General features: G+C 38.6%; 1 protein-coding gene across 1 annotated transcript in view; it reads right to left on the reverse strand.

The window, feature by feature from the left end:
* The window catches only part of LYST (lysosomal trafficking regulator), a 176,772-nt gene that overhangs the window by 133,086 nt on the left and 31,388 nt on the right, over nt 1-12,298 (reverse strand). Inside the window, exon 4 of the mRNA XM_082674283.1 lies at nt 1,734-1,824. Coding sequence (XP_082530409.1) covers nt 1,734-1,824 — 91 coding nt within the window. The remainder of the gene's footprint in view (nt 1-1,733; nt 1,825-12,298) is intronic.

The raw sequence follows: 12,298 nt of genomic DNA on the forward strand, positions 1-12,298 counted from the left end.
AAAGAAGAAAATTTAGAATACCTTAATATGTTTTAAAACTCAGTTTGCATAGGTGATTACCCTCTTACTTATCATTCACTTTAGGAGTTTATCCTCAGTATATTTTTATCATGGGGCTGATTTCCTTTAGCCTTTTGTTATGTCTCTACTCCCCTTCCTCCCCTTATCACTTCACTTCCTTATCCCGCTCATGTTAAGTACCAGGTGGCACTGGTTCAAAGGATACAAATTGATTCTGAAAACAAGGAGAACAGTGTTAGGAAAGTAATACTGGTATTTAGCGCTACTATTCCTACCATTTTACAAATCTCCTCCGATAATGCCATTAATTAAGACACAGGGGTGTATTATATTCTCAAAACAGTATTTAGTTTATAGCCCTGATATAACTTAGAAACTTTAAGATTTTCTAAAATTATTTTCAAATCATACAGTAGATACCAAATGTTCTCCAAGACTGAGGTTAAAAGAGTTATTCATTCACAATATCTACGGCATGTGCTACGCACTGAACTAGGCACAGGTACAGGCATTCCTGTTTCATCCTCAGTGCCTAGAACCTAGGGCTGCCATGTGGTCACCACTCAACACCTATCTCTTAGGGAAATGAATAAATTTTCCATACTAATTAAAAAGATAATGAAATTAGTCTTTCCCTTTGCAATAACACGTAATAAGATCTATACAAAGATACAGTTACAATTCAGAATGAATAAATTAAAAAATCTGTAAATAAAAGACTTGTGCTTTAATTAAGGGAGATTAAAAGGAGTCTGACAAATTCCATGTATGCAAAAGATGCAGGCAATGAAGACAACTTCCCCAAAAGGACACAAATTAGATTTCTTAAGTGATTAACAATTTGTGAATTCTATAAATTAAGAAGAAAACAAGAGCAGAATCAGTGAATCAACAAATATGTAGGATAACAATATTACAAGAACTCAGGTAACTTCCTAAAAGAGAGCTCCGTATCAGAAATACATTAAAAATGCATACATGGCATTAAAATACAATTCAGGAGATTTTTCTTTTTTTTTTTTCAACCTGAGATATCCTTAAGCATCTCACAATTCGCATATTCCAGAAGTGGTCAAGGGGGAAAACTGTTAACCCCTCCACTGAAACATTTAAACTAAGTTTCATATACTTAATATGATATGTATACACATATTTTTATTTTTTCTGAATCAGAAATTCAAAGTATGTAAGTGTAAAAGTATGTAAAGTATGTAAAAGTATAAAAGTATGTAAAGTAAGGGTAATAATTCTACCAAGTCCTGACAAAATATTACTTCAAATTTATCCTTTAAAAGCAACACTAGAAAAACTAAACTGCAAAAGTCATCGACGGAGTACTGGTAATGGAAAGCAGCCTTTAAAAGAAGCAAAGAATCTTTAATTTCCTTCTTCAAACTTTTCACTCTCCATTTCTCAAATACTAGGCTACACATCCGTATTTACTCCTTTTGCTGAGTGTTCTGCTTCTTCATCTATTTTCTAATCATCATTACATTCAAGGAATCCCCTAAGAAGGACCACGGTTTCTGTATTATTAAAAGAAATAAAAATTATTTGCCTAAAGAATTTTTCATATTAAGTATCATACTAATATATACCGTTCTGATTTTGAGCCGTATCAACCGTTACAGCAGAAGTAACTTTTCAATGGAACTTTTTTCCCCAGTGGAATTGTGGTAACAGAGGTGATATGATAAAGAAAAGAAACATACCTGTTGCCTTTTCTAGTTGAACAGGTATCTTCCATACCAGTGGAAGGAGTGACAGAAGAAGGGTAAGGAGTTCTTCTCTACATGTCAATGCCTGTATTAGAAATAAAAGAATCCTTCATGTTCCAAGGTCATGATATACATTAATTCCTAATATTCTGTCTTAAATTGAACCCAAAAATCCTTTTTCTTGAGAAGGAAGAATCAAGTTAACCTATTTTAAATCCAATTAAAGCTGCAATACTTTGCAACTTATAAACCCTGCCAATGACAGAAGAATGTAAGAGTATTTGACGGTATTTAGCACATTCTTGCTGATTTTTCCAAAACTAGCTGTTATTACCACCATGCACAGTGTAAGAATTCCTTACCTATGAAAAAAAAATTTGCTAGGTGCAAATGAAAAGTTAAGCCCTATTAATTAGCAAACCAATAATGTAAGTTACTAGAAAAGAAAGTCTTCATGCAGTTAAATTTAAAACTCAGAGAACGCAATTTTAAAAAGAGAAACTGACATTATTAATAAAATAATATATCTAAAGAGAGAAAGATGTATTAGTGAAGGTCATCCAATAAATATTTATTGATTGCACACTAGGTCCACAGCATTTACTGTCTTACCCTTTCTGGAGGATATGGTCCAAGCCCTGCAGAAGGTCCCCTCATTTGGTCCACAGAATACATATACACAAAACAGTTAAAGAACAGAAGGCATGTAGTATGTGTACATACCCAGGTGTGGTATAGGCATTCAGTTTAGGAGTTAAGAAAAAGGAGCAATCATTATCAGTTAGAGGTGTGGAGGTGCTAGACCTGGAAACGTTGGGACATGGGTGGTCAAGGAATTAATGACAACTCAAGTTTAAATTCCTCACATCAATCAGTGGGGAGGGGGTCAGGGTGATACAATCAGATTTGCCACTACATAGAGGATGGAATTGGCAGGGAGGGGAAGGGATTGATCAGTGTCAGAGACAGGGAAACAATACAGATGAGAGATAATAATGATCTGAAGACCTCGGATAGTAAAATTGAAAAGGAGGAGACATACTTGAGAAACTGTAAGGGAGAACTGAAATGACTTGCAGTCCTGTGGGAGTCATCAGGGCAGAGGTTAAGGACATGGGTGAGATTTCCTAGGGAGAGTATCAGGAAGACAAGAGAATTCTACCCAGAATGGAGCTCTGGAGAACAACATTGAAAGAACTGTGGATGGTGGACCTGAAGAGCAGCCTGCAAAGGAGACTGAGAAGTATTCTCTTCCCCCAAAGAGAAGCAGAACAAGAAATATCAAGGGAAGAGAGCAGTTCAGGAAAGAAAGGTCAACCAGGTCAAGAGCTGCTGTTCTTTAATTGTGTAAGATGATGGCAGGAAAGTATTTAGCAAGTAGAGGGTCACTGGTGACCTTAACAAGCAAAGTTTTAACGGAGTGATGAGGGTGCAGGTCAGATTACAATAGGCTGAAGAGTCGAAGGGAATGAGAAAGCAGAGACATAGATTCAGACTATCACTTTCTAGTGTCCTGGTTATGAAAAGCCTCAAAATTCTGCAAAAGTAAAATTTAAACTCCTTCTCAGGCTTGGAAGACCTTTCATGACACGATTCCTACTGACTTGTCCAGTTGTAGCTCCCATCACCACATCTGACCCTTCCTCACATGTCCAGCTATTAAGGGTTTCCTGAACACCACTGGTCTTTGCAAACATCTTCCTCACATACACTGCTCTTGCAATTCTCTCACCATCCTCCCATCTGCCAAATGCCAACTCATTCTTCAGGTCTTAATTCCTCTATGGGGAGACTTCTCTAATCCCCCCTAGGTCAAGCTGGGTTTCATGCCTCTAATTTAGTACAGCAACCAACTTGCTGAACGGTTAATGTCTGAATGCCCATTTTCCTCTTTCATTCATTCAACAAATACTTATTGAGCCCCTACTATGTGCCAGACGCTTTGGATGTAGTGGTGAACAAGGAAGACGATACTCACATCCTTACAAAGCTGACGCTCTAGCAAGGGAGACAGAAAATAATGGGCACAGATAAGAAAATTCCAGACAGAATGCTGTGCAACGGAGAAAATTAAACAGGAGAGGGAGGACAGCGTGATGGAAAGGGGAACATTTAAACTGGCCAGTCAGGATGGGCCACTTGAGCAGCTACTTAACTGATGAGAAGGAAGAATCCATGCAAAGACAGGGAAGCAAAGGGCTCACAGGAAGTATATAAAGGGTTGGGAATGGATTTGACTTTTCCATAGAACAGCAGGCAGTCCAGTGTGGCTGAAGCATAGCATGGGGGAGGGCGCTAGGAGATAAGCCTGGAAGGTCAGCGAGGAGGACAGTGCCAGATCCAACGTGGCCTTGGGGGTCATGTGAAGGAGTCTGGATTTATCTCTAAATACGATGGGAAACTTTTCCAAACACACTTCCCAGGCCTCTCTCAGAGCATGAACTCCAGGGCTCAGGCTCCAGTCCTTAGCAATCACCTCCCTTTTCTGCCACTCGATGCCTAGTACATAGTCAGATATCCATAAACATTACCTGCATGAATGACTTTGAATTCTGGATGTGAAGTAAAAATTATATCAAAGGGCCCCATTTTTATGTGCTTTACTTCAGAATTAATAAGACTAAAGATGTCTATATAACATTCACACGTATAGCTTGTACTCTGTATGTATCTCAACATTTTTTAAGATGCCAGCAAAAGATATAGTCTTTAAAAAAAAGTGTAAACCAACTTCGGGCAGGTCATTCCTGCAGAGTCCTCCTAAGCTGAGTCTTTATCTTCAGCAGATGAACTAATAACTTTCTAACAGAGCTTGGTGAAACCTCAAGGGTGTGTGAAGAAGTGCTATAGACATGCTGCCCTTATAATTCAGCCCTTGTTTCCCCACAGTACACTGGCAAATCACCACTGCTGTGTGAGCTGGCATTCCTGCCCCTGGCCTCTGCAACACACGGCCTGGAACTTCTCTCGCTCCTTCCCACTTAGCTCAGGGCTCAATATGCCAAATTAGGCAGTACGTGACACAAACAGATCCATTCCCTGGCTATTCCTAGACTGTCCAATCTACAGAAAGCATACGACTCCTCATTTAATACTTACACTTTTATGTTTCCCCCTGTGCAGGGAAAATGACTGTGTCATACATTTTTAAATTCCCCATACCAATAATAAACAGTGAAATCGCTCTCATCCAGGTAGTAAGAAGCATATTGTAAGTACCTACCAGGTGCCAGGCACCATCCCTTTCACAATTCTATTGTTTTGACTGGATTTTATATTAAGTACCTATCCTAACCATTCAGAAATAGTGGTGGCAGGATGGGAGAGAAAGGGAAAGTTTACTGGGGGGAAAGGTTGAGATCCCAAACCAGAGGTGATGTTTAGGAAGCTACACAGGCAGGTGAGCACCAGATCAAGGACCTCAGGATGACATGCTAAGGAACATGGAATGAAGTTATTTTAATTGGTATTAATGGTATTACTTTAAATTTTGGCGTGCTAATTAAATTTAATGCTCCAGACATAGCAGAAATATGTGTTATTTATTTATTCATTTATTCATTCATTTTGGCTGTGCTGCACAGCATGCAAGATCTTAGTTCCCCAACCAGGGATTGAACCTGCACCCCCTGCAGAGGAAGCACGGAGTCTTAACCACTGGACCACCAGGGAAGTCCCAAGTGCTATTTATTTAAGCCCTTTATTTCTTCTATCAGAATTTTATAATTATTTCTAAAATACATATATCTATACACACATATGTGAACATATCTTCAATAGTACTGTAAACAGAATCTTTTTAAAATTTCCTAGCTATACAGCTTTAGTTAAAGGAAACAATATATTTGACTTATATTCCATAACTTTGCTGAACAGTTTTCGGATGATCTTTTGGATTTTTCTGTACACATCACTTTAAAAATTTTTATTTCTCCATCTTTCTCACATTAAGCTGTCATTACTTTCATACTCCACTTTACCATCGAATGTTTTTAAAACATGATGTCAAACAGAATAGTAATAAAGAGTTATTCTTATATTGGTTCTATTACAAAGCTTCTGCCAATCTGAAGAATTAAAAATAATTTTGGTTTTTCTATACAAACAGCTCATACAACTCAACAACAAAAAAACAACCCAATCGAAAAATGGGCAGAAGACCTAAACAGACATTTCTCCAAAGAAGACATACAGATGGCCCACAGGCACATGAAAGATGCTCAACATCACTAATCATTAGAGAAATGCAAATTAAAACTACAATGAGGTATCACCTCACACCAGTCAGAATGGGCATCATCAAAAAATCTACAAACAATAAATGCTGGAGAGGGTGTGGAGAAAAGGGAACCCTCCTTCACTGTTGGTGGGAATGTGAATTGATACAGCCACTATGGAGAACAGTATGGAGGCTTGTCAAGAAACTAAAAATAGAGTTGCCATATGATCCAGCAATCCTATTCCTGGGTATATATCCGGATAAAACTATAATTCAAAAAGATACATGCACCCCTATGTTCACAGCAGCACTATTCACAACAGCCAAGACATGGAAACAACCTAAATGCCTATGGACAGATGAATGGATAAAGAAGATGTCGTACATATATATACAATGGAATACTACTCAGCCAAAAAGAATGAAATAATGTCATTTGCAGCAAGATGGATGGACCTAGAGATGATCATACTAAGTGAAGTAAGTCAGAAAGGGAAAGACAAATACCACAGGATATCACTTACATGTGGAATCTAAAATAGGACATAAATGAACTTATCTATGAAACAGAAACAGAGTCACAGACATAGAGAACAGACTTGTGGTTGCCAAGGGGGAGAGGCGGTGGGGAAGGGATAGATTGGGAATTTGGGGTTAGCAGATGCAAACTATTATACATAGAACGGATGAACAACAAGGTCCTACTGTATAGCCCAGGAAACTATATTCAATATCATATGATAAATCATAATGGAAAAGAATATGAAAAGGAATGTATATATGTATAACTGAATCACTTTGCTGTACAGCAGAAGTTAACACAACATTGTAAATCAACTATACTTCAATAAAATAATTTTTTTTTGGTTTTTCTACTCTTTGTATACAAAACCCTCTATTAATTTATTTTTAGAGTTTTTGTCAAGAAGAGATGAATTCTGTCAAATGTTATTCTGATGTCTCAGGATAATTGTATGTACTGTTTCTCCCATGATGTCAAACATCATGCTAATAGTTTTTCTTGCATTAGACCAGGAGTTGCAAACTCACTTTGTAAAGGGCCAGAATGTAAATATTTTAGGCTTTGTGAGTCATATATGATCTGTGTTGCATATTCTTGTTTCTTTCACCAATGCTTTAAAAACACCAACTCTTCTTAGCTTGTGTGCTGCTCACAAACAGATCACTGACAGCAGGATTTGGCCTGTAGGCCATAGTTCACCCAACCAGCCCCCGTTCCCTGTCCTCCTCCTCTCCCATCAAAAATGGTTATTAGGGCTTCCCTGGTGGCACAGTGGTTGAGAGTCCGCCTGCCGATGCAGGGGACACGGGTTCGTGCCCCAGTCCGGGAGGATCCCACATGCCGCAGAGCGGCTGGGCCCATGAGCCATGGCCGCTGAGCCTGTGCTCCGCCATGGGAGAGGCCACAGCAGTGAGAGGCCCGCGTACCGCAAAAAAAAAAAAAAAAAAAAAAAAAGGTTATTAAATGGCTGCAATACTCTTAGTTAAGACTCCAGGAAAACTTAAGGTGGTACCTAGTAGACCCTATTAGCTAGACAAAAGTACTACTAAGAATCTTGAGTGCGTTGTTCCACACAAGCCTTACATGTCCAAGGTAGAGAGAGGCCTGTATCAAAAACAATTATAGACTTGGCTTTGGGGGCATGGACTGAACTCCACTAAGGTTCAGAAGAAACTCACAATATTTTTAAAGAAGTTGTATTACTAAAAAATACACAGCTTGGACTAAAAGGGGCAGAGACAGATTAAAATGATGAGACTTCTGGGTGCCCACTTTTTTACAGGCAGGAGGCAGAATGAGAAAGCTGAAATTATGGGCTATGTATTCTGGAAAAGAGAGGACATCTCAGAGGGTGGAGCCGAGAGCCCTGGAGAACCAGAGACTAGGGAACCCCTCCGAAGGAACAGAAACATACTTCCTGCTTCCAGAGCAACGTGTGTGATGACGCACGCCTGGCTGCATTTCAGTGGATTCACAGCTGCTATGTGCCTCCTGTCACCTGCTTGCTGAATACAAGTGTGTAGTGTGGTTAACCTGTTCCTATCTCATCACTGTGTGCAGGGTGTGCGGGGGGCAGATTACTTGTCTTTTTACTCACAAGCCTCTCAATCAAGAAGAGCTGCAAACAAAGTGCTGCACTTGGAAGCCCCGAGGGCACCCGGAGTGACGCACATCGTGAGCTCAGGGACTTCGGGCCTATGCCACTGTGGAGCGTTACTTTGAGAGTTCTGGTAGGGAGGGGGTGTGGGAGGGACGCTAATAATCGTGGCCAGAGGGGAGACTACGTAGATAAAACGTGGCCACAGTCATTTCCTCCCATCAAGTGCTGGACTCTATGTTCCCATCTCTTAAACCTGCGCCGGCCTTGTGACTTGCTTTGACCAACAGAACGTGGCAGAAGTGAGATTATGTGACTTCCTGCAGCTTCCCCCTCACCCTCTTAGAATGCTTCCACCTATGGAAAGAAGCTGAGACTAGCCTCCTGAAAGACGAGAGGCCGCGTGGGTGACAACTGACGAGGCGGCCTGGCCAACGGCCCCATCCGACAGCCCTCAGTCTTCTGCCAACCAACTGCACATTCGGATGTAAGCCCCGCCGACACCACAGGAGCAGAGCCTGTGATCCCAGCTGAGCCTGTCTGAACTGCCCCAGAATCATGAGCAAATAAGTCATTGTTTTATGCCACTAAGTTTTTGGAATGTGGTTTGTTACACAGCAATCAACTGATGTACTCATTGCTCCTATCTAGTAGCCTGGGTGCACAGGGAGATAATACAGCGGATTATCTACTGCTGTCCAGTGGCTAACATTTCCACTGCAATCATACTCCCACTCCTCCAAGCAGTAGGAATGCCAGCATCCCCTACACTCCCCCTCACCCCTGCCAGACCAACCACACACAGATAAATCCTGGCATGTGTGTAAACAGAATCTGTGGAACTAGAGGTAGTAAGTTAAAGTTTATTTATTATTACCTTTACTAAATTTAACGTTTGCATTATTCTCCAACAGAAGCAATTCTTGCTAATAATATTATCAATGACTGACTCGTCCAATCTGAAGAATACTTTTCATTGCCTATTCTCTTACTTAAAAACCTCCCCAATATTTTCAGAATAAAATTAAGACTCCTTACTACGGTAGACAAGGCTTGCCATCACATGGTCTATGCCTTCCAGTCTCCCGACTAGCCAACCCCCCACATGCAGCCTTTGCTCTAACCCTACTAGCTGATCTTTCTCCAACCCTCAGTGTGTTTGCATTTGCAGTTCCCTTGGTCTAATGCCTCCTCCCCCTTTACACTGCCAATCCCTATTTAAACATGTCAATTTCTCTAAGAAGCATTTCCTGAGGACTCTCTCCTTTACACTCCCCTAATACTTTCACACTGTTTTGTCACCATTAAAAAAATATGTATCTGTCCATCCCTTCAAAAGCTATGAGCTCCCGGTAAAGACAGACTCTCCTCTTGTATTTCTGCATCTAGCAGAGATGCTAGCACATAGTAGGTACATAATGGTCTGCTGAATAAACCAGTGAATGAACTGTGTAGCCACAGTTTTAAAAGTCTGATTATTTTCCAATTATACTTATTTTATGTATTATTATGATAGGCCATTTATGTAGTGCTATATATTAAAGTGACAATGCTACAGGAATGTAAGAAGAATAAAGTACTCTCTTACACATAAAACAGCTATTTTTTAAATTACATTTTGTCCATAAATGTACAGCCTCTTTCAGTAAAACTTCATACTTTACTCAGTAAAATAAGTAACAACTTTATAGAACATCCATAGAATGTGAATAGGTATGGAAATTATACACACTGGACATTTTAAAAGTATATTTATAACACATGGTTGTGTATATTAGCTCTTTTTTGGTATATTGTATTGGTAATAAATCATGTAATTTTCTACCGATTACATTAGAATTAAGCTATATATATGTTCATAATTAGGGTACAGAAAAAATTAGAAACCATTATTATCTAATATTACATGGAAACAAATCATTTTTATGTTGGAAGAGATCTTTTAAGTCATCCAACTAGATGCATTTATGTTACTGATGAGGATACTGAGATTTGGAGCAATTAAGTCACTAAAGCCACCCATCTAGTTGATATTGGTACCAAGATTAAAAAATCAAGGATAAGTCCATAAGAGAATGGACTTGAGGATATGGGGAGGGGGAAGGGTAAGCTGGGACAAAGTGAGAGTGGCATGGACATAAATACACTACCAAACGTAAAATAGATAGCTAGTGGGAAGCAGCTGCATAGCACAGGGAGATCAGCTCGGTGCTTTGTGACCGCCTAGAGGGGTGGGATAGGGAGTGTGGGAGGGAGGGAGATGCAAGAGGGAAGAGATATGGGAACATATGTATATGCATAACTGATTCACTTTGTTATAAAGCAGAAACTAACACACCATTGTAAAGCAACTATACTCCAATAAAGATGTTAAAAAAAATCAAGGATAATTGTTACTTTTTAGGCTGGGCAGTTTTCAAGTTTACAAGTTTTCAAAAAACTTGTAAAGGTCTCAGTATAGGTCCACTCTAACTTTAACCATTAAAAAGGTTACGTTTTTGCTACTTAAGCAGAGCATTTTTTCCCTAAGAATAAGTAGATTAACATGTCTGTATATAATAAATTATGACCAAATGGGGTTTATCCCAGGAATGCAAAGTTGCTTCAACATTTAGAAACCATCAATGTAATTCACCTACATTAATAGGAAGATAATATGATAGTCTGAATAGACACAGAAAAGGCATTTGACAAAATCCAACATCCATTCAGGATAGAAACTCTCAACAAGCTGGAAATAAAAGAGAACTTCCTCATTGTGATAAAAGGCATCTAGGAAAAATCTAGACCTGACATCAGATTTAATGGTGAGATACTGAACCTTTTTCCCTAAGGTCGACACAAGGCAGGATGTGAAATTATCCTTTAAAAAAAAGAAGTGAAATTATCATTATTTACAGATAACATGATTGTTTACACAGAAAATCCTAAGGAAACCACAGAAAAACTTTAAGATGGATAAATAAATTTAACAAAAGCATAAGACACAAGGTCAATGTATAAAAATCAACTGTATTTCTATGAGCAATAAACAGAAAAATAAAAATTTTAAATGCCATTTATAATGTCATAAAAAAGAATAAACTATTTAGAATAAACTTACCCCAAAAAATATAAGACCGCTACACTAAAACTGCAAAATACTGCAGAGAAATTTGAGAAGACTCAAACGGAGATTTATACCATGCTCATGGATTAAGAAACTCAGGATTGTTAAGATGTAAGATGTCAATTCTCTCCTAATTGATTTCTGGATTCAACAACATCACAAGTGAAATCATAGCAGGCCCTTTGTAGAAATAATAAGTTGATTCTAAAATGTATATGGAAATACAAAGGATCTAGAATGTTCTTCAAACATTCTTGAAAAAGAAGTACAAATTGGAGAACTTACACCATGTAATTTCTAGACTTACTATAAAAGCTATAGTAATCAAGACAGTATGGTATTAGTGAAAGAACAGGTGACAGGTAAGGAGTAGAATAGAGAGTCTAGAAATAAACCATAAATATATGGTCAACTGATTTTTAACCAAGGTGGCAAGGTTTTTCAGTGGGGGAAAGAACAGACTTTTAAGAAGAAATGTTGCTGGAACAACTGGGTAACTATAAAGGAGAAAGGGGCAGAAATGAATCGTAACTCCTACCTCACACCATACACAAATATTAATTCAAAATGGATCACAGACCTAAAAGTAAAAATAATAACAAAAAAGCCCCTAGGGGGGAAAACATCAGAGAATATCTTTGCAGCTTTGGACTTGCAAGACCAAGATTTCTTAGACAAGATACAAAAAGCACTATTCACACAGGAAAAAAATTTTGCTTTTCGAAAGACATTGTTAAGAAATGAAAAGGTGGGACTTTCCTGGTGCTCCAGTGGTTAAGACCGTGCTTCCACTGCAGGGAGCATGGGTTCCATTCCTAGTCAGGGAACTAAGATCTTGCATGCAGAAAGAAATGAAAAGGCAAGCCACAAAGAAAGTATTTGCAATTTAACAAAGATTTTTATCCAGAATACTTAAAGAATTACAGCAACTGGATAACAAACGAATAACCTGACTTTAAAAATGGGCACAAAACTTGAACAGACATTCACAAAAGAAGATATACAGATGGCCAATAAGCACATAAAAAATGCTCAACATCATTAGTTGTCAGAGAAATGCAAATTAAAACTGCAGTGAGATACTACTTCATATTCACTTAGAATGGCTGAT

The sequence above is a fragment of the Grampus griseus genome, assembly GCF_964374135.1.
Source record: "Grampus griseus genome assembly, chromosome: 16".
NCBI classification, from domain to species: domain Eukaryota; kingdom Metazoa; phylum Chordata; class Mammalia; order Artiodactyla; family Delphinidae; genus Grampus; species Grampus griseus.